This window comes from Hemicordylus capensis, chromosome 1 (assembly GCF_027244095.1).
Source record: "Hemicordylus capensis ecotype Gifberg chromosome 1, rHemCap1.1.pri, whole genome shotgun sequence".
NCBI lineage: Eukaryota > Metazoa > Chordata > Lepidosauria > Squamata > Cordylidae > Hemicordylus > Hemicordylus capensis.
In genome coordinates this window covers 210,418,580-210,440,900 of record NC_069657.1, presented here as the reverse complement: position 1 = coordinate 210,440,900, position 22,321 = coordinate 210,418,580, and the positions used below count along the sequence as shown (strand labels likewise).

Sequence of the window (22,321 nt, the reverse complement as noted above, 5' to 3'; positions counted from 1 at the left end):
ACCCTTTGCTTGGCTCTCCCTACGTGATAAAGATGTGAGCACATCATGAGCATGCATGCTTCTCTTCCCAGGGTACCACTTCTTAATTGCAGTTCATCTGAGTATTCCCTAAATACGACTGAAAATATTAATCAAATGATCCATCCGCCCCTATGATTAAGGAGCAACATGACTGTATGGTGGGAGGAGAGGGGAAGGATGTGCTCTCATGGTCACCCTGTCTTTATCACAAGTAGCAGACTGATCAGGCAAAGTATTATCCAAGCCAACCCTATGAGAGAATTTGTCCTTCGCTCTTATCAGGATAATTGAGAAGGCTAGAATATTAGAACGTGCGGTGCTTCTTTTTTTCCATGTGTGTGGCAGAATATGGAGCATTTCTTTGATCAGCACTATGAGCTGTTCTTGATCTGAATTACATGCTCATAGTGGTTCATATCCATAGAAAATTAGTCATGCTTAACCCACCAGAATTAATGTGCAGGTTAGCCACAACCAATTTAAAGTCCATTGATTTCAGTGAGGTTTAAATGGAACTAACTTTCTCTGGATCAGGATCTAAATGTGGTGTGTGCTTCACAATACAACAGAAGTGGCAAAACAGCACCTTGAATCTGTCATTTGCAGTGCTTTGCCTGCCCATCCATTGCCACCAGTTGCACCCATTTTCTGCCCTTGGGAAGTTCTTCCAACTAAAAACTTCTAAACTAAAAGGTTATTCCAACTAAAAATGCAAGGAAAAAGGACGATGGTAAAATTGGTAAGTTTATAATAAACGTTGACAGACCAATGCCTGTTAGTGAAGTATATTCAATTTTTCCAGTTAAGTTTGTATGCCAGCATTTAAAAGAGGTACCTGCAAATTAAGGTGTCTAGGGACATCGGAAACTGCCTTATACTGAGTCAGACCCTTGGTTCATCTAGCTCAGTTTTGTCTATGCTGACTGGCAGCAGTTTCTCCAAGGTTTCAGTCAGGAATCTTTCCCAGTCCTACTTGGAGATGCCAGGGATTGAACCTGGGACCTTCTGCATGTGAAGCAAATGCTCTAATGCACTGAGCTGTGCCCCCATCCCCCCAAGAATGTGTTAATTAGGGAACTCAGCATTGCTTCCTACACTGCAGCATAGCCAGCACCCCCCCCTGCACATTGAGTGTACACTCCTTCTGCCTCATTGTGTTATTTCATTCATTGCATCTGCACTATGTGCGCAAGTGCTAGGTGACCACAATTGGCTTCAGCTCTCCACCATGTGTGCTCATGCATGCGATGAAAAAACAGATGTGTAACTTCTGCAGACATTCTGGGGTTCACTATATGGATATAGAAAATGTTGCTTAGTTTAACTTCGAACCTTACTTTTTCCTCATTTGTAGGAATCTGAAAATGGTAAAACTTGCTTTGTGAAGATTCATGCACCCTGGGAGGTCCTAACCACATATGCCGAAGTGCTGAACATCAAAGTGCCCATCAAGGAAAACGATATTTCTTGTGCTGTAGAGAATCCCTTCGACTGTGTGTTTCAGCCATTTAAGCTACCAGAGATTGTGATGCACCCAGAACCAGACTACTTCACAGCCCCGTTCAGCCAGGAAAGGCAGGAACTCTACCTCATTGAGGACAAGGATACATTTTTCCCTCCATCTGTCAGAAACAGAATTGTGAGTACACCAATTCTTGTACACATACACATGCCCTTTAATAATGCTCAGATGCACACCCAGTGGCTTGGGCAGGTTACAGAGAAAGGCCTATAAGGTTTCTGCAGCTACTCAGTGTCTACACAAGACAACGCTGTTCCTAGGAAAACATCACATAGGTTTAAGAAAATGAATATCATGAGCAGGTGAGGCAGGTGTTTAGTCTACAGAAGGGTTTCATAACCTTGGGCCTCCAGATGTTTTTGGACTATAACTCCCATCATCCTCAGCCACAAAGGCCTTATCTGGGGATGATGGGAGTTGTAGTCCAACAACATCTGGGGGCCCAAGGTTAAGAAACCCTGGTCCACAGTATTTGTCACTAACTGTCACCATTTCCTAAATGGCTGGCTTGGAATGTAGAATAGCAGTATAAAAAGATGCATAAATGACTGCACTCTCTCTCCTTAAGTTCATGTTATAAGAACATGAAAGCACTAATACTATTTGCATAAACCTCCTTCGCTGCTTGTGATTTATGTTTTCTTTATGCACGGTTTCCGGTCTTAGGGGAAACTCTGTGTGTGTGTGTGTGTGTGTGTGGGCATGCATGCGCGCGCGCACACACACACACGTGTATCCTTCTAAACTACAGGAACGTGGGGAGGAACAATAGAACAATAGAAAAATAGAGTCCTATTTTGAATAGGACTGTAAGCTTTAATCAAGTAATTGGTAGGATTAAGCAACTAAATAAGAGCCCCTGGTGGCGCAGTGGTAAAACTGCCGCCCTGTAACCAGAAGGTTACAAGTTCGATCCTGACCAGGGGCTCAAGGTTGACTCAGCCTTCCATCCTTCTGAGGTCGGTAAAATGAGTACCCAGAATGTTGGGGGCAATATGCTAAAATCATTGTAAACCGCTTAGAGAGCTCCGGCTATAGAGTGGTAAATGTAAGTGCTAAATAATAACGAGCAGATTTGAGAAGCATCCTGTATATCATTTTGCTAGCTTTGTTTTTTTGCTCCAAAAAGCACCCTTCCTTGAGCAAAGACAAGGAAAGGTCTCTGTATCTTGGCTTCATCTGCACCCTGCCGATAAAGCTACATGCATTGTTAATAAGCTAAACTGAAAATCTTGTCAAAAGAACATCCATAGTAATTATTGAAGGGATTAACATTTCAATGCCCTGATCCAGTTAGCTTTCTGCTTGGTTCTCTAGCTGCTTGAGGAACATGGGTGCAACTGGGTGTTGCATGCATGCCCCCCTGTCATCCAATTCAGCAACCAGGAATATGTGCATGGAGCATTTTCATAGCAGTGGTTCAGGTGATCTCTGGCAAGGGGTGCTAGGGGCACAGTTCTGCCACCCCACTTCCCCTTCCCCACCAAACAGCTAACTGGTGAGATGTAATTTTTTAAAAAAAGATTCTTTATTTGGTCAAAGCAAGAAACTGGAGGACTCAATCCTAAAATCTCATAAAGTACTTCATATAATAAATTATAAAATGATCAAATAATAATGATAGCTGTCATCTTAAATGAGGAAGTGCACATGTACAGAGGGATTGCAGGGAACATAGGAAGCTGCCATATACTGAGTCAGACCATTGGTCTATCTAGCTCATGTGCTAGATATGTGCCGGGGGATGTGCCGGGGGCCCACACACATGCTGTTGCACAAGCAGGCCAAACACCCCAACTTTCCCAGTGTTCTAGAAGTGATCAGTAAGAGAGATTTTTGCAGTGTAGGGAAGAAAGATATTAGCTGAGATCCTACCTGAGGGAGTAAGGACCCTCTCAGGGACATATTTTCAGAAAATAGGAAGCTGCCTTCTACTGAGTCAGACCATTGGTCAGTCTAGCTCAGTATTGTCTGCACAGACTGGCAGCAGCTTCTCTAAGGTTGCAGGCAGGAATCTCTCTCAGCCCTATCTTGGAGAAGCTGCCAGGGAGGGAACTTGAAACCTTCTGCTCTTCCCAGAGCAGCTCCATCTCCTAAGGGGAATATCTTACCGTGCTCACACATGTAGTCTCCCATTCAAATGCAAACCAGGGTAGACCTTGCTTAGCAAAGGGGACAATCCATGCCAATGACCACCAGACCAACTCTCTGGAGGCAGAGAAGAGCAGCAAAAATCACCCTCCCCCAATGCATGGTGCTAGTGGAAAAGCCACTGCCTGCATTCAGAGCAGCCTCCAGCTCCAAGGACACCCCTCCTGCTGCATCCTTGTTCCCTTACCCAGGCGGATCTCCGCCATTTTGTTTTGCATTCTACACTGCAGTGACATACCATTCACATTTGAAAAGCTTAATATAGTAGTAATTTTAAACTGTGGGTCTGTTCCTTCTTCCATCTAGGTTTTCTATATTTTAACAAGGTGCCCATATGGATCAGAAGAAGGGAAGAAGAAATTTGGGATCAGAAGACTGCTAAATAATGGTACCTACACTGCTGCTTACCCACTTCATGATGTATGTATTTTAACCATTCATTCTTTTATTCATTTCCTTGAATGTCCCAGTTTTCCCCAGGATCCCCCCCCCCGCCCCTAGCTTTGTGGCTTTTAAACTGACATCGTGATTTACGCTGCTTTGTAGTATACAATAATATCTGTGACTATTACTGCACAAATCGCCTGTGACATGTACTCTGTACATCTGATGTGAAGGCGTTAGCTGAGCTAAGACAACACCTGTGCAGGCCTCGGGAAGGGAGAGGAAGAAGAGAACAAGGAAGACTATGGTTGTACGAGACTTCACTCACCCAAGTCACACCTTTATGAATTCAACCAAAAAATAACAGTCATGAACAGCTTCCTTTTGAGTTCTTTATCAGACTGGGTGATTAGAAAAGCCAAAAGCGTGGATGAGGAATCTGAGACTACTGAAATTGGGCTTAAAAGATCTGAAACTCAGTGGCAGAGCATCTGCTTAGGTTCATCTGGTCCCAGGTTCAATACTTGGCATCTCCAGGTAAGGTCGGGAATGACTTCTGCCTGAAAGCTTGGAGAAGCCACTCCCAGTCAGTGCAGACAATACTGAGCTAGATGGACCATTGTTCTGACTCCATATAAGGCAGCTTTCTGGGTTCCTATGTAATTTTATCATAGGTGGGGCCAGAGGGGTTCTGCAGTGCAGATTTATTCTGATTAGTCTCTCTAGGTTTTGTCAATGATCAGGTTGCACCAAGCGCTTCTGGCATGAAGAATAAGTGGCAATGGCTGTAAACCAGGGTTTAGAAAATATAAAATCTAGTTTTTTACTTTTTCCATCTTCAGTGTGAATCAGTTTAAACAATACCTTCTTCAACATGAACAGGAAGCGGGTGCACTGAGAGTGTGTCTGTTGGGACTTCCTCCACAGACATCCCCACACCCTTCTGACCCCACCTATGATAACATTACATAGGAACACAGAAAGCTGCCTTATACTGATTTATATGTCCCTGTATTGCTTATGGGGGCTGTTCATCCAAGTGGCCCCTGAACTGATTCTCCCAACATCACCTGCCAACAGTTGTAGTACTAGAATTTAATATCACAGTGCCCTCTGCTGACAGAGATTTAGAACATGTTTCCATTTCTTTTTTGATTGTGTAAAAAGGATCTGTTCATATAATTGTGTTTTTTTTTAAAAGCTATTTTCGGTTCATAACTGATATTTTAAGTTAGTCCTTTGAGAATTCAAAAATAATTATTTCTTTTGTTTGTAATAATTTAAGTCATATCCTTTGTACTGTGTCAGAGGTGCCAGTTAGGTGGGTGTTTGCTGTATAACACATTTAGGAAAACTCTCCTTCAGAGACAACTGTGAAGACAATTTGCCAAATACTATACAAACTGTGAAGACAATTTGCCAAATACTATACAAAATTTATACATATATTTATATAAGAATGATAAAAACTCAAAGCATAAAAACATCAAAAGCCTTCATATATTAAAACTATGCTGTGAATAATCTTTCCATAGTCTGATCATTCTCCATTACTTAGCACAATTATACAAGAAAACAATCAGTTATCTTGTATACAAAATGCATTTCTTACACTAAAATAGGCAGCCTTCAAAATAAATTTTGAATATAAGGAACATTTCTCAAGTATAAAAACATATAGTAATGAATCTGAAAGGTGATCAAAAAATGATCACATGAAACTCGAGAACAACTATATATCCACACACACACACACACTGGGGTTTCTAAGTTAATCTGTTCAATTTCTTTTCTTTACTCTTATTCTTCCCCCCTCTCTGGTTTTTAAAGAGAAATTGAAGTAGTTGAGCTACTGAACAGATTATTTCAGCGGTCATTTTTTGTTAGTTCTCCAAGAATGTCTGCATTGCTAGTCTGCAGTATGAATAGTGGCATGTTACTATCCCAATCCTGTCAAACACACCAAAACTTACTGACACAATGGTGGTGCTGTGGGGAGGGGCAGTTTTTCAGCTCTTCCCTTCCCTTGTGCAACCCACAGGTACATATTTTTGGGAGGCACAGTGGGCTTCAGAGGGAAGGGGAGATTGGTGAACATCACTCCTCTCTCATAGCACCAGTTCTGTGTTAGTCTTGGTGTCAGCCTTGGAAACAGAACCAGCACTCCTGGCATATATTCAGAAAAAGACAAATTTTGCAGAACATATGTTGTCCCCTGCTAACTGAGCAAAGAGGCATCTTTTAAAAGTGGTGATCTTCTTTATTGAGCAGGGGGAGAGCAACTGACCCTATCCATCCCCAGCACAGCATCGGTCCAGTGGCTGTAGCTGGTGTCTATCTTATGTTTCTTTTTTAGATTGTGAGCCCTTTGAAAGTGATATATAAATATTTGTCGTGTTTGTCATATATGTTGCCATTTACTTGTCTGTGTTTCTCCGCCCCCCCCTCTGTTTGTTTATCTACATTATTGCAGTGTCAATATTGGAAGAAGGCAAATGATCCAAAGTGTGAAAATGAAAGATACACGCTATACAGGGAGTGGGCAAGGTTTCCTCAGTTTTTCAAAGAACAGCCCTTGGATCTTATCAGGTGAGTGCTTGACACTGATATGCTTATGGACTCTGGGACTTTTGCAGTGAATGCAATATTGGTAAACTATTCAAGATGCAACGAGCCCTTATGTGTCATAAAAGGCCTTTATCATTTGTGTCTATATAATTCGCCAGCCTGGGTGTAGGCCAGCTTTTATTGAAATAATTTCATCTCAGACCCAGCAACAGCATATTCTAAAGCAGAAGATATTTTCTGAAAAATGTTCTCCATGATATTTTTGGATTCAACTTGGGAAAAAAAATAATCTGTTCAAAACTTCATTACTTGGGGCTTTTCCCGCAAATGCAATGAGTATACTTTCTGATCCCACAGTCAGGTTTGCTTCATAAGCCACCCACCATGCTGTTTTTGATGGAAAAGAATAATATACAGTTGCCAAATGGCCTACTTAGGTCTCTTTTCTATACTGCCCTTCCAAAAATGGCTCAGGGCAGTTTACACAGAGAAATAACAAATAAATAAGATGGCTCCCTGCCCCCAAAGGGCTCACAGTCTAAAATGAAACATAAGACAGACACCAGCAACAGTCACTGGAGGTACTGTGCTGGGGGTGGATAGGGCCAGTTACTCTTCCCCTGCTAAATAAAGAGAATCACCACATTAAAAGGCACACAAGCAAACAAACTCTGGACATTTCTCTCCCTATTCTGAAGTTCTGCTTGAGTTAGAAGTGATGGTAAGTGTTGCTGGTCATGTCTGTACCATCACTTCCATGGCTTCATTCTGGTCAGGCTCAGTAAGTGTTAAACTGGAACGTGAGGGGAGATGAAAATGGGAGCCAGGGATGGATGGGAATCAAATGGTTGCTGAACAAAGACTCAAACAGGGGGAGGGGGGAAGTGCCCTCTCAGATAAGTAGCTGACTCTACCTGCCCCCCTCCATTTCTTTTTCAGAAATCTAACATGTGGGATACAGTTCACCCACCCAGAAATGTATTTTGCTCCTTCTGTGCCCCCCCCCCTTGCTGATACTGTGAAGACTAGCTATATTTTTTAAGTTATTGGGGCACAAATATTTTGTTTGGCCATCCTGTGCAGTTTTCACGCACAAATCAGGTTTAGGGCAGGGAGCAAATTGTCAACAGATTTTTTTTTTTTACATCAGTAGGATCTTTTGTTTTGTTTAATAACGTTACAAACAATTTTTGGTTTTCACTTTCATCTACAATTAGTCTTATGCACTTTCCCCCAAAGATTCTGACTGTCTCTTGTATTACTTTATCCCACTGCATTACTTTTCTGCAGAAAATATTATGGAGAAAGGATTGGAATCTATTTTGCCTGGCTGGGTTTCTACACCGAGATGCTATTCTTTGCAGCTCTTGTTGGCGTTATCTGCTTTCTGTATGGCTTATTCACAATGAATGAAAATATGAGTAGGTAGGTGTAATTGACATGACAACATTGGCTAAAGTGAATTTTTTGAAGTTGTCCTAACCATTCTATTGCTTGCTGTTCTGGATCTGTTGATTTATTTTAATCTGTTTTTCCTTCCTGATAAGACACTCTTATTTGCCTTCCTCAGCAAAGAAATCTGTGACATTAATATTGGGGGAAATATCATCATGTGCCCACTGTGTGATGACAAATGTGAATACTGGTGGCTGAACTCCACTTGTAAGTCTTCAGAGGTCTGTAGCCATTCCTGCAATTATGGTAAAAAGAAATTTGTATTGGTTTTTCAGAGTTGTTTTAACTCAAATGTTGGCTTGTGTTTCTGTTCCAGTACTCCCATTTGTTTGATAACGTGGCAACTCTCTTCTTTGCAATCTTTATGGGCATCTGGGGTGAGTATATGTGGTAGTCCTGCTCTGATAACTCTCTAGTCCTGGGGGTTGGCTCACTCCCTGGGCCAGCCCTAGGTCTCTCTCTCACAGGGCCAGCTCTAACATGAAGCAGGGTGAAGTAGGCAACTTCGGGCGGTGGATGATGAGGCCGTTCTCAGAGGCAGGTCTCCTCATAGATGGCCTGCAGAGGAAGGAAAGCAAAATGGTACCATGCCGCTTTTCATCATGCGCCCTTCCTTCCTTTTCTTTTAGGAAGGGGGGAAATTTGAGAGAAGGAATCAGAGATATCATTTTTAACAAAACAGAAAAGGGAAGGGAAGGAAAAGGAGGGGGTGCTGTTCATTGGTCCACTTCAGGCAGCCAAATGTCATTAGCCAGCAGAGCTGTCACATACTGCACACAGCCACTCAGTATCACTTTTCATGACAGAACTATGTAAACAGTCATAGGTACATTATGAACACTTCCAGCCCCATGCTGAGTGCAAGCGCAATCCAAAGATGCATATGCATAACATTCAGGATTTCCACATTTTTAAGCCTGTCCTGTGGTGAACCCCACAATGTGGAAAACATGTATGCACATCTGCAGTAATGACTTTGACTGTTTTTGTCAGGGACCCCAAAGATCTGATATTTGATTCAGAACTGAAGAATGGATTTCTCCAACAAACTTCAAAGCAGCAGGTCGTATTTTATGTGCAAGTGACGCAATAGATAAACATCTTCTCAGTAACAAAGATCATCGCATCCAAAGATATATTTGGAAGTGTAGACATTTAACTGTCAAAAAATTATTTTGCATGAGCATTAGTTCTTGACTGCTTAATATTTTCAGTGACACTTTTCTTGGAGTTTTGGAAACGGCGGCAAGCTCGACTTGAATATGAGTGGGATTTAGTTGATTTTGAAGAGGAACAGCAACAGCTCCAGCTGAGGCCAGAGTATGAAGCAAAGTGTACCCAAAAAAGAAAGAATCCAGTCACTCAGGTAATGTGAAACAAATAGGAATGTAGGAAGCTGCCTTATACCAAGTCAGACCCTTGATTCATCTAGCTCAGTATTGTCTACACTGGCTGGCAGCTGATAGGTTGCCGGCAGGGGTTTCTCCCAGCCCGACCTGGATATATCAGGGATGGAACCTGGGACCTTCTGCATGCAAGCAGATGCTCTACCACGGAGCTATGGCCTCATCTCCTAAGAAGCCTAAGAAGAATGTCTTTCAAACAGACAGTGCTCACATGTAGTCACCAATCCAAATGCAAGTAATTCAGACCCTACTTAGCACAGAAAACAATTCACGTTCACGATCGCAAGACCAGCTCACTCAGAGTTTGGGAGACAAACATGAAGCCAGCTGTGACTCTTACATCTTGATCTTAAAGGAGCTTTCCCTAGTCTCCAGTACTTATGTGTTTAGAATGGACTGATGCCGGTATAAAAATATGTTGGATAAATAAATAAAACAGCATTACAGAAGCGTGTTGTTCTGCACATGTCAAATTAAAAATGAAGTTTTATATTTGTTTAAGTTTAAGGTGCATTTGAATAAGTGATTATACTTGGAGTGTTACCACCATTGATTTTAAAATAATCAGAATTTATGTGAATGCCAGAACATAGCATTTCAACAGGGAAACCTTTAGCTGAAGAGAATTGAAGACGTGATTTGCACTTTTCTAGGAAGTGGTCCAACCATTCAGAAAGACGTATGCGTGACACTTTTCTAGGAAAAATAATAGCAGTTAGCAGGAGTTTTTAACCGAAAAAGAAATGCAAAGGAGGTTCCAGTCACATCTACTGAGAGTGATGTTATTCTGGGATATATGGGGGAAATCACTCTGCCCCACTAAATGCAAGAGAGCCACAAGTTTAAAAGGTGCTTCTTTACTCAGCGGCAGTGTGGTGGGGTGGTGGGTTGTGACCTTCCCTGAGACCAGATTAATTCAGAATGCAGCTTGAGAGTTACCTATTGAATGCTTCTCCACACCAGAAACTCCTTGCAATTGAAAAGCTAGCATTTCAGAGAGAAGAGTGGTCTAGTATTTTTATCTATCTATCAAATTTGTACCCTGCCCCAAACTTTCATCTCTGCGTGGTTAACAATAACATAAAAGTAAAGTGTGTCGTCAAGTTGATTTCGACTTCTGGCGCCCACAGAGCCCTGTGGTTTTCTTTGGTAGAATACAGGAGGGGATTACCATTGCCATCTCCTGCACAGTATGCCTTTCAGCATCTTATCGCTGCTGCCCAATATAGTAGCAGCATGAATTCGAACCAGCAACCTTCTGCTTATTAGTAAAGCATTTCCGTGCTGCGTCACTTAAGGTGATAACAATAGCATACAACAAGCTAAATCATACATAAAACTTAAAAACAATTTAAACAATTTAAAAAGTCAAAACAGATTAAAACCTAAAAATTTAAAAAGCCGAAAAAGTTGGGTGAAGTGGTGGGTTTTGAAATGCTTTTAAAAAATTGCCAGAGATGGGGAGGATCAGTGAGTAGGCAGTGCATTCCACAATCTTGGGGCAGCAACCGAGAAGGCCCGTCCCCGTGTGACTCCCAGCTGAGCTGGCAGCAACTGGAGACGGGTCTCTCCAGATTACCTCAGTGCGTGGTAGGGCTCATAATGAAGAAGACGTTCTCTTAAATACCCAGGGCCTAAGCCATTTAGGGCTTTGTAGGTTTTAAGCAGTACTTTGTATTTTGCCCGGAAACCTATTGGCAGCCAGTGTAGTTCTATCAGCAGAAGAGTGATATGGACTCTCCGAGATGACTCAGAGACAAACCTGGCCGCCGCATTCTGTACCAACTGGAGTTTCCAGACTATGTACAATGGCAGCCCCACATAGAGTGCATTGCAGAAGAAGTCTGAAGATTGCCAGCATATGTACCACTGTTTTGAGGTCACTCATCTCAAGAAATTAATGCAGCTGGCGTATCCGCTGAAGCTGATAGAAAGCCCCTCTGGCCACCGCCTCAACCTGAGAAACCAGGGAGAGGTGTGGATCCAGAAGTACTCCCAGACGGTATACCTGTTCCTTTTGGGGAAGTGTGACCCCATCTAGAACAGGGAGATCAAAATTGTTTCTGGAGTTCTGACCCCACACAATAAGTACCTCTGTCTTATCTGGATTCAGTCTCAGTTTATTCTCCCTCATCCAGCCCATCACCAACTCCAGGCAAGCATTTAGAGAGATTATGCCAACTCCTGATGATGTTGACGTGGAGAAGTAGATCTGGGTGTCATCAGCATACTGATAACTCCCCACACCAAATCCCCTGATGATCTCTCCCAGCGGTTTCATGTAGATGTTAAAGAGCATTGGAGACAGTATGGAGCCCTGTGGGATGCCATATATTAGCTCATACATTTCCCCTGGCATCCTGGCTTTTCAAGTGCAGAGAGTTTTTGATATGCTGGGTAATTCAAACATGCAGTTTTTCTACTGCATTCTGGAGACACTACTTTTGCAAGTAGGATTATACCACATGATTTTTCTGAACTCTTAAATTGCCTCTAAGCTTTTGTCTGCATGCCCAGACTACTAAACCAAAGGAGGAACACAGTAGACCTAATGATTAGAATTTTACTTTAAGGTGGAGGAATGATCCATCCAGCATTTTTAATCCTATTGCTTTCCCATTCTAGCTTATAACACCGGACTATTGTTAACATGTTATGATCCCAAGTATGTATTTGTTGGTTCAGAAAATCTTAGGATCAAACTGCATTGACGGCCCACAGGAACAAGTGAGGAAAGTCCTGCACTTAATTTTTTTTTTAAAAGGGAGAGAAGTGCTGGCGCTAAGGCCTGTGAGATGCCATATGTACTTTAAGCTTAGCGCCTCAATTTGACATGTGTAAATAAACTGTAATTCTTCAGTCAGGAGGGAAATGCATTCTGCATCTGTGGCACTTTCATTCCTATATTCCAGAACAGATTCCTGGATTGAATTTAGATGAGGTTTGGCATATAGGAAGCTCTAATTTTTTAATGTTTTTTTTAAAAATTTGCTTTAATCACTAAAAGGAAGCTGTAAGAGAGGAAGAGGTAAAAATGCCCACTCATGCATATGTGCCAGAAATAACAATTGGCGCCTTGCCCTTTTCTCCCTCAGTTCTGTCAGGGATGCCTTATTTGATCCTTCCCTCATAATTTGTTGCAGGCCTCAGGGCAGGGTTTTATCAGTTCCGACCCTTCGTGCTCTAAGTAGTTGCTTCTCACCACAGGATTTATCTTCCTTTCATTCCCTACCAGGAGTGAAAGTTAAGAAATATCACCCCCCACTGAATAAGTTCTTCCTCATCTACTACAACTGAACTGAAGGAGGTTGGCCCTAGTTTGAAAAACATTCAGTTCTCTGCCCACCTACTCCACATTTTACCAGGTGAACAGCAGAGAATTGGTAGCAGCTTAAGACCTGGAGGTGAACTGTTCTTATGCACGTGCTTCCACATGATAACAGAGGAAAGCACCTTCATTACTTATGGCACAATAAATTGGTTAGTCCTTAAAGTGCCACAGGTCTCTTCGTTAGATAAAATCATTGATTTTTTTTTCTTTTGAAAAATTAACAGTGCCTTTTCCAGCGTTTCACCACTTGGGTGTGCATTCATAAGAACAAATAGCCACGTAGTGATAACAGGGGTTTCTAAAATTACAGTAAAACTTTTTGTGCAGTATTGATTACATGAATATGTTCTTCTCCCTGTTGATTTCAGATGTGTATAGGAACAGCATATATCCAGAACTTGCAAGTTTGTGGATTTGGCTGTAGTACAATACAAAGTAGCATTGATATCAGTGATTGCTATACAGCAAAATCTTTTTTTAAAAATTCCTGAACTGTTCTTCCTGGTTAAACTGTCTGGTCTGATATTTTAGGAAGTAGAATTGGTTAAGAGGAAGACCGTACATGACTATGGGAAACTGAGCTTGTTGTACTTTGGAATATTGTTTTGGGTAAGACTGGGCTGCCCGTTCCCTACAGCTTAGAGCGGAAACTAATGATATAAGCCATTTCTTCAAGTGGGAAAGTAAAACAAAACAAAACAAAAAAACTTGAGAAGATGGAGGACAATGTCTATACATCTTTGCTGTAAAACAGTTTGGGATGAGACCTATTGGAAACTGAGTAGGTTTAACTACATTAGCTCCTTTCTTTTTGCATATTGTGTTTAATTCCATTGAACTATCAAGAAGCAGACATGTGTAGCATCTCCACATGTGCACTTCATTTCACGCTAGACAAATGAGGAGGGAAACAAAATGGCCCTTTGGCCACCTCATAAATGGGTAAAACCTTAAGAGTTCTTGATTACTTGCTTTCCTTTCTTTATATATTTTTCACAGGCTCCTCCATTCCTGTCTTTTTCCCATTAGAAGAAATGTGCCCTGTGCATTTTTGGGAGCAATAAAAATTGTTTTCTTGGGGTGTGTTTGCTTTTCCCCAATGGTTGAGGTTGCTTTCTGCAGTGGTCAGTAAAATAATATGAGAGTGGGTGGTGAAATGTGCTGTGCTTGCTTAACTGTTTCAGGAGATGGAGCCTTATTTGCCTCTAACTAGCCAGGCTGTACGGTTCTGCATCTCAGGAACGACAGTGTTGTTCTGGGTGAGCATCTTTTTGAATCATCACTTTAACATGTGTAACAAGAAACTGAACACCTTCTACGCTTGAATTTTAACACATCTAAAGCTTTTGCGTTGGGTCTCATTTTGGGTGTACTCTTTCCTGTAACGGCTACTAACTCACATTTGCCTGTCTGTTTTCATGCAAAGTATACACACTGAATTGCATAGTATGCAATCCACTGACATCCTGTTTCAGATTGATCCCTTTGGTTTTAATAAACCGCCCAGGAACTTAGGTATGGGGTGGTATACAAATGTGTCAGAATGAATGAATGAATAAATAAAATTTCTTCTGAGTAATGGCAAACTTCAAGATTCCAATCCTGTGCATGCCTACTCAGAAGTAAGTGCCACTGAATTTAGTCGGATTTATTCCTAGGTAAGTGAGCATTGATTTGCAACCTTAGGCATTTGTCTATCATTGACTAATAATAGTTTGTTACATGTAGACCAAACTCTGGTCTCTAATTGAAACTAGGAGTGTGCACGGAACCGCCAAACTGCGGTCCAGCACTGGGGTGGGGGGTGGCTTTAAGAGCGGGTGGAAGGTTTACTTACCCCTCCCGCCTCTTTCCCATTCTGGCACCGTTAGTTTAGTAGTAATTGGGACGGCAGGAGACCTCCCTGCCGCCCCTTCCCCGATGCTGCTCTGCAAAACTCCCAGAAGTCCTTTGCGCGCACGCAAAGCCCCCCACCCACCCGAACCGGACCGCCCAGGTGCGGACCATTCCGGAGGCCTTTAGAATGGCCTCCGGACCGGTCCGGGCCCATCTCTAATTGAAACCCCAGCATTGCCAGCTCTTGTTATTTCACATTGAAAAATTATGCCCAGCATCCAAAACTGGGCCTTTAAAAAAAAAAAAAGCTTCTACTTTGGGTGATTGTTAGTTCTCTAGCAATCCTAAACTAGAGGTTCATTTTGCCAAAATATTTTTACTTTCTCAGCACCTAATTACATACTATGTGTCTGTAATTACCAGTCCTTAACCTGAACCCAACCTAATTGAACTTAACACTTCGGAGAAATGGGGTTGCTGATTGCATCTGTTGTGTTTAATTCCATTGAACTATCAAGAAGCAGACTGTATGGTATCCTCTACATGTGCACGCCATTTCATGATAGACAAATGAGAATACTGTAGAGACTTGTAAATAAGAAGAAACATATTTATAATGAATAGCTATTATATTTACATAATGAATTCTGCAGCTCTTGTTGGAACACAGCATTCTTGGATTTGTAATAGCATTACAAAATAATGCTATTATAATAGTAATGGATTTAGATAATAGCATTAATAGAAATAGCATTGCTATCAGTGGTATGCTTTGCATGAATTTACATGGCATTCTTAGAGTTAATCTAAAATGTCAGAATAATACGGTGTGTCAGCTTTGTTGGAACTGTACTGCTTCAAACTAAAGGTGGAAGACTACATATTTAACCACTTCTGAGAGAGAGAGAGAGAGAGAGAGCGAACACTCTAAATAAAAAGGTGACCTCTGGGCTGCTGGGGGTGTCAAACCAGAACTTTCAGCAGCTGGTCTCCAATGCCTTAGCTTCTGCACCATTATATTAGGCACTTTGGCAAGCCAGGCAAAGTAAACCTCTATGGAGGAATGATACTCAATATTCTCTAGACTGCAGTGGTGTCATCTGACGCTTGGGCACAATGGGAATGCATCAGGCCCTATGAAACCAGTGCCTCCATGCTGGCCAGATAGTATCAACAACCTGAGTAGCAACAAAGACTTCCTCATCCTGCCTTGCCTCCTCTGGTACCTGACCATCAGTGTGGCTCTGAGAGCATCTTCTGCTTCTGGCTCTGAGAGCATCTTCTGCTTCGGTCTCACCAGGCATCTGATCCTGGCCCCTCCTCAACCACAATTCCTGTTTATGGCCCTCTGTTCCCTATTTGCCTAATCCAGCATCCAACCTTGGCCCCTTTCTTAACCGTGTGTCCTGTCTTCAACCCTGCTGTGGCCTGTCTTGGCACTCAGTCAAGGCTAAGGCACCAGGAGAAAAGGTTCTAGCTCAACTCTCTTTCTCATGTATTAGATTTTTATTTTCAGGGAAGATATGGGCATGGGCATTGGAGTTTCATTCAGACTCAACCCCCAAATGGAGCCTGAAATGGTATGGTCCTGACAGGGCCATATCACATAATTACATAATTATTCACAATGTATAGATTGGCTCTTAGAATCCTCTCTCCCTCTCCCTCCATATACGCGCATTGAAGTCTGTTCTTATGAATTTTCCGTGGCTGAGTACAATCCTGATACAATAGTAGTGCTCTTAACTCTCTGGTTTTCCTTAGATCTCCTTGATCATAGCGAGTATGATAGCTGTGATAGCTTATCGCCTTACCGTCTATGCTACTTTTGCCAGTATCATGGAGCACACACAAACCCTGAAGCCCATTCAAAGTTTACTGACACCACAGCTGGCAACATCAGTCACTGCGTCATGCCTGAATTTTGTCATCATCATGATCTTGAATTTCTTATATGAGAGGATAGCTGTCTGGATCACAGATATGGGTAGGTATTATGCACAAAAGCAGAACTGACAGAGATAGGTTTCTGCCCATGGTCACTGGCATTTAGAAGCAGAATATGGATGCAAGGTTGGCTCTCATCCTTGAGTTTTTTGGGCCCCTCCTCTATATCATGTCGCTTGACTCCTTAGGTGTATTCCAACTTTGATCTTATCAACAAGAACTGGCAAGGTTGATATTGCAGCTGGCTTACCATTGCTAATTGCTTACACTGTGCTAATTGCAGTGTGCTTACATAACCAGCATCACATCAGAGAAGACTAATAAAAAAATCCCTTTTCCTTCTCTTCGATTAGAATCTTACAGTTTTCCTAATTACAGAGAAAGAGGAAGATCTCCCATGAGTCCCTAAAAGTTATATTGCTCACAGAAGTGGATCACCACAACTGGTTAATTCTCACAAATAATATTTGTACCAGCATGAAGACTGACTGTAAAGTCTTTGTTAACTACCTCACCAGAATGATTTTTATTTCACAGCTATACTGTTGGTCAGCAAATGAGAATTTCCCAACCCATTACTTTCTGAACTAAGAAAGTGATCCCAGGTTAACATTTTCATTTCATAATTATTCACAATTGTTTTATTGATTGGATACATGCTAGAATAATTATATCGTGTGTCTATACTTTAATATAAAGGACTGCTTCCACGTTAATAAATACTAAGTCTATGCATTGGAACGTCTGATTCCAGTGAAGCTGTAGGATACCCCCGTACCATGGGTGTGTGTATGTGTGTGTGTCCACTTCCTTCATGGCTCTCCCGGTGCAGTTCTGCTTGCTTCTCGCAGTGGGTTGCCCTCTTTTACAGGAGCTGGAGTGGCATGAGGGCAGCTGGGAATGGTAGTTCCTCCCAGAGCTATTCTCATGGGAAAAATTCTGGGAGGAAATACAGTTCCCAGCTGTCTTCGCGTGGCTTCCCGACTGACCCTGCACAGCTTCCTGGACAGCTGTGCACAACTCTGGTTCCCATTTAAAAAGTGCATGCGCGTGCGTGCGCGCACACACACACACACATCCCCACAGTACCAAAAATGTGCAGAACTGTGCAGGGAGGGCTGCAGTGGGAACCTCCCTGCAGCACCAGGGTGTCCTACAGATTTATCAGAATAGGATGTAGTGATGCATGGGCCGAATAAACCCTATTGATCTGTAGGAATAATTCTGTGGTTATCTTGTTGTTCAGAGCAGGCTATGCACTTGACTCACCGTTGTGCAGCTGCTGCCATCTGCTGGTGTATATTTAATTCACAGTCTTGCATTCCTTTTGCTAACCCTTAGTCATAATAGGTCGGCACTATTGAAGTCAAATTCTAATTGTCACCCATTGCTGAAGGCTAGGTGAACTTGCATGCTCCATATGGTGCAAAGGGAATTAAATGGCTATTTACTTGTTGGTCTTTCAGAAATCCCAAGAACTCACCTTGAGTATGAGAACAGACTCACCATGAAGATGTTCCTGTTTCAGTTTGTCAACTACTACTCTGCATGTTTCTATGTGGCTTTCTTCAAAGGGAAATTTGTGGGCTACCCTAGTGGTTACACCTACATGTTTGGTACCCTGAGAAATGAAGAGGTATGGAGTCGTTTGGAGTGAATTAGGGAGGCAGGGTTACCTGCCATCCTGATATTTGTCAGGGCAGTCCAAAACAGCACTATGTTCTGGATAAAAAGCCATCATTTCCAAGGAGGGAAATGTCTTGAGTTCATAACTTATAGCCCCAAAAGGAAATATACAGTTACTAAGAACTATAGTAATTCACTGAAGAGTAATACACACCCTGCTCATGACTGACTGGAATCAGCCATCATCAAACAATAATGCTTGTCCCTGTCTTAGAGTAACCCACTGAATTCTTTGCTCTGAAACAGTCAGGTGAACATAGGAAGATGTCTTCTGCCATGTGTCCATCTAAGTCAGTATTGTTTTGTGTTGACTGGCTCTCTAGGGTTTTAGACCAGAATCTTCCCTAGCCCTACCAGCAGATGCTGGAAATGGATTTTGAGAATTTCTATACAGAACACGTATAGAGTAAATCATGTATTCTATTATTGAGCAACAGCTGATCCCCAAGTATGCTGAGGAGATTATTAGCCAAGATTCTGACAGACACTAAGGTGTTTGTGTTCCCTCCAAATTCTTGTAAATTGTAATGCACAAAGATTATTGTGGCTGAGGATGATGGGAGATGTACTCCAACATAACCAGGGGATCCACCCAAGGTTGGGTACCCCTGCTTTAGAAGGAATTTTGTGGTGGAAGTGGCGATCCTCCTAGAAGTGATTGGCTAAGCTGCCCAAATGTCAGAGGAGAACACGCAGAAGGCCTCTGGTTGCTATTGGCTTGGCTGCTCTGATCCTAAGAGTCCCTCGCTGCTCAGATCTGGGAAAGAAACACAACATGCAGGCAAGTAGGAAACAAGGGTGTAGAAGCAGTAAGGATCTAGGAAAACAAGAGCCAGGTGACTTGAGAAGACAGCAGCCCAAGGAAAGGTGGTAGACTTCGGGAAGAAGGGTTTTGAGTGAGAAAGTGAATATTCCAGAGGAATAAGGGCAAGAGGGGAAGACTGGTAAGTGGAGTCTGAGAGGAGGAGAAAAATTGGAGAGAGAATGGGCAGAATGAAGAGCTGCATCTGGCACGAAGCAAAAAGCTATTGATCTGTTCTTATTAATGTTATTAATTTCCTATTAATGTTTTAAATTGTTAATCTGGTCTGTGACCGCAATAAACTTACTATTACTACTAATAATCTGAAATAGCCAGCCAAAGTTTTGGCTGCAGTCCTCTAATAACATCCAAAACTGGTATACACTGTATACAGGGGTGTAGCAAGGTTGGAGTGGGCCCAGAGACAAGATTTTAAAATGGGCCCCTCGTTGATACACACACACACACACACAATATATATATATATATATATATATATATATATATATATATATATATATATATAGTGCACTCACACTCACATCCCCATTATGAATACGGTGAATATCTAGTTCACATTGAATCTATTTTTTTTACTCTCTGCTCCTGCCGATCTCCAAGAGACTCAACATAATTCATAGGAGGTGCAACATGGGCGGGTGGGGAGTCATGTGATGTGCCTCTGGGGGGCCCCTCGAGGCGGTGGGGCACCAAGACGACTGCCTCCCCTTGCCTAATGGTAGTTACGCCACTGACTGTATATACTTTATATATGTTCCTGACCATAATTCAGCCTCCCTCCTCTGAACCAGATCTCTGGACTCCGATGTATCTAGGAAGTCAAGCACCAATAAGCTTTTTTTAAACATCTCTGCTCCAGAATTCCCAAGCATCATGTATGCACTCCAGAAGCTTTGCATGACCTTTGATAGCTGCAAACTGTCAACTCACTGATGAGGGTTGGGGTATATAGCAAGTGCACCCGGCTAACAGCATCTCCTTGGCATCAGTTATGAGGAACAGTCACTATACAGTTGAGCAATTCCAGTACCAAACCTTTGTGGCTTTCCTTTTAGTTGTTTTCTCCTTTAAAAAAACTTATATTATTAGGGAAGTGCTCACGAGAAAGGCAAGCTGCTCATTTGCTTAAGCATTTTTTTAAATGGTCTTCCATGTTAATGGATGTTTTGCAAAGCACAGAACAGTTGTGATTTGCTTTTTTGTTTGTCCCATCAGTGTGACCCTGCAGGATGCCTGATTGAACTGACGACACAGCTTACCATTGTCATGGCTGGCAAACAGATCTGGGGCAATATCCAAGAAGCGATTGTACCGTAAGTGATGCATTCATGCTATTGAATTGATTTTTTAAAAGATACTCCAAAATACATTTGAACAGTACCATCCCCTTCATCAAGTTCAGAGAAACACTAACCAGGTATGTTAAGCACTGGTAGGCAAGTTGCAGCCATTTCTGTCCTCCATTGCTAGTAGTCCCTGCCTTCAGTAAGTGGTTATGTCCTCATGCTACATCGCTACATATTTATTTATATTTATTTATTTTTACATTTCTATCCCGCTCTTTCTCCAAAGAGCCCAGAGTGGTATACATGATTGTGTTTATCCTCACAACAACCCTGTGAGGTAGGTTAGACTGAGATAGAAGTGACTGGCCCAGAGTCACCCAGTAAGTTCCATGACTGAATGGGGATTTGAATTCAGGTCTCCCCAGTCCTAGTCCAACTGTCTAACCACTACACTACTTGCCCAACACTCTAATATCTGCACCATTTCACCTCAGGATGGAACTTCTCTCCAGATTGTGTCTTAACTATCAGATTATTAATAATGGGATTTTGGAACTGGGTCTGTTATGTATTATAATAGTGATGGTTGTAACAGTTTAAAGAAAATTATGTTAATTCTGGTTCACTATTAGAGTGTAGGTCTTCATATTCCTTTATTTTAAATGTAGGCACCATAAGTTGACTAGAAAAAAAGGAAACTTATAAGCATCAGAACCAAATGTTTAGGCAACATGGTGACCTGGACTTTTCCAGGCTTAAACAAGTCATGAATGGTTTCCTTTTATGGGAGAAGTGTTTTGGAAATACATGTGGTATCCTATAATGTGATACATGATTTCCTCTGTTGGGTGTCTGTTGCAACTTGCCATATCCTGGGATTTCTGTTTTCCCAAACCACAGCTGGATCTTCAATTGGTGGGGCCGTCGGAAAGCCAGGAGCAGCCCAGAGAATTTGTACAGTCGATGGGAGCAAGACCATGATCTGCAGAACTTTGGAGCCCTGGGCCTGTTTTATGAATACCTAGAAATGGGTAAACAAAGAACATGTTTGTGAAATGGAAAATGCCTCTGTACAGAGAAAACAAACATCAAAACTTGAAAGTGTCCCTGCTCAACCCCCCCGGACTGATTTGTCTGCAATTTGGGGGGCTTCGTGTGCTCAGAATGCTATCTGTTAAAGAGTTAAAAGCAGAAATTAAAATCTCTCAGAAACAATCAAGAAGCACATACAGTTTATAATGGTTTAAATCTGGTTTTGGCCTTAGTCGCAATGCATGGTATCAGTTAATGTTAAACACTGCTGAATTGACTTCCATTTTACACATGTGAGCTAGTTTGTATTGTGGCAAATCACAAACCAGTAACTAGGGATGTGTGAGCTGGCTCGATTTGAACTATGGTTCGAATTGAACTGGCCTGGTTCTGACGGTCTGAGTTTGAACCGGACCAGCTGCAGTTTTAAGAATCAGTTTGGGTATACTTGTAAAGGATAATCCGGTGAGAATTCTCCTTTACAAGTAAAGGCGGATTCCCTAACATAAGGTAGGGCGGGAGTGAAAGTACCTTTTATGTTAAGCCTGCGGCAGTGGAGAGTCTCCAGAGGTGGCGGTGTGGGCAACGGGGGCTTCTACAAGCATGCCTCTGTGCATGTGCAGAGGTCACAGAAATGGCCTCCATGCGTGTGCAGAGACCTGAACTGGGCTGCAGCTCCCTGTCATTTGGGAGGCCAGTGGATGGCTTGGAGGAGCTGCTGCCACCACCCCCCACTGCCTCTGGAGACTCGCTGCTGTGGGCTTAAAATAGAAGGTGGTGATTCCTTATGTTAGGGGAAAGTATAACCCCTTTAAAAGTCTAACCCTGAGCCTTCCCGTGAACTGATTCGGCCCAGGTTGATGACTGAACCAA

The 22,321-nt window shown here is 42.2% G+C and overlaps 1 protein-coding gene across 8 annotated transcripts in view; it reads left to right on the top strand.

Moving 5' to 3' along the window:
* The window catches only part of LOC128335059 (anoctamin-5-like), a 94,976-nt gene that overhangs the window by 55,702 nt on the left and 16,953 nt on the right, over positions 1 to 22,321 (top strand). For 7 of the 8 annotated variants that reach the window (XM_053272857.1, XM_053272847.1, XM_053272828.1 and 4 more), the window contains 12 exons: positions 1,376 to 1,660; positions 4,001 to 4,114; positions 6,552 to 6,667; positions 7,937 to 8,071; positions 8,217 to 8,322; positions 8,418 to 8,478; positions 9,316 to 9,467; positions 13,370 to 13,447; positions 16,439 to 16,661; positions 18,088 to 18,257; positions 20,346 to 20,443; positions 21,317 to 21,447. In XM_053272857.1, the coding sequence (XP_053128832.1) occupies positions 1,376 to 1,660; positions 4,001 to 4,114; positions 6,552 to 6,667; positions 7,937 to 8,071; positions 8,217 to 8,322; positions 8,418 to 8,478; positions 9,316 to 9,467; positions 13,370 to 13,447; positions 16,439 to 16,661; positions 18,088 to 18,257; positions 20,346 to 20,443; positions 21,317 to 21,447 (1,669 nt within the window). Of the gene's footprint in view, positions 1 to 1,375; positions 1,661 to 4,000; positions 4,115 to 6,551; positions 6,668 to 7,936; positions 8,072 to 8,216; positions 8,323 to 8,417; positions 8,479 to 9,315; positions 9,468 to 13,369; positions 13,448 to 14,022; positions 14,098 to 16,438; positions 16,662 to 18,087; positions 18,258 to 20,345; positions 20,444 to 21,316; positions 21,448 to 22,321 lie in introns of all 8 variants that reach the window. The other variant, XM_053272838.1, reaches the window with a different exon arrangement.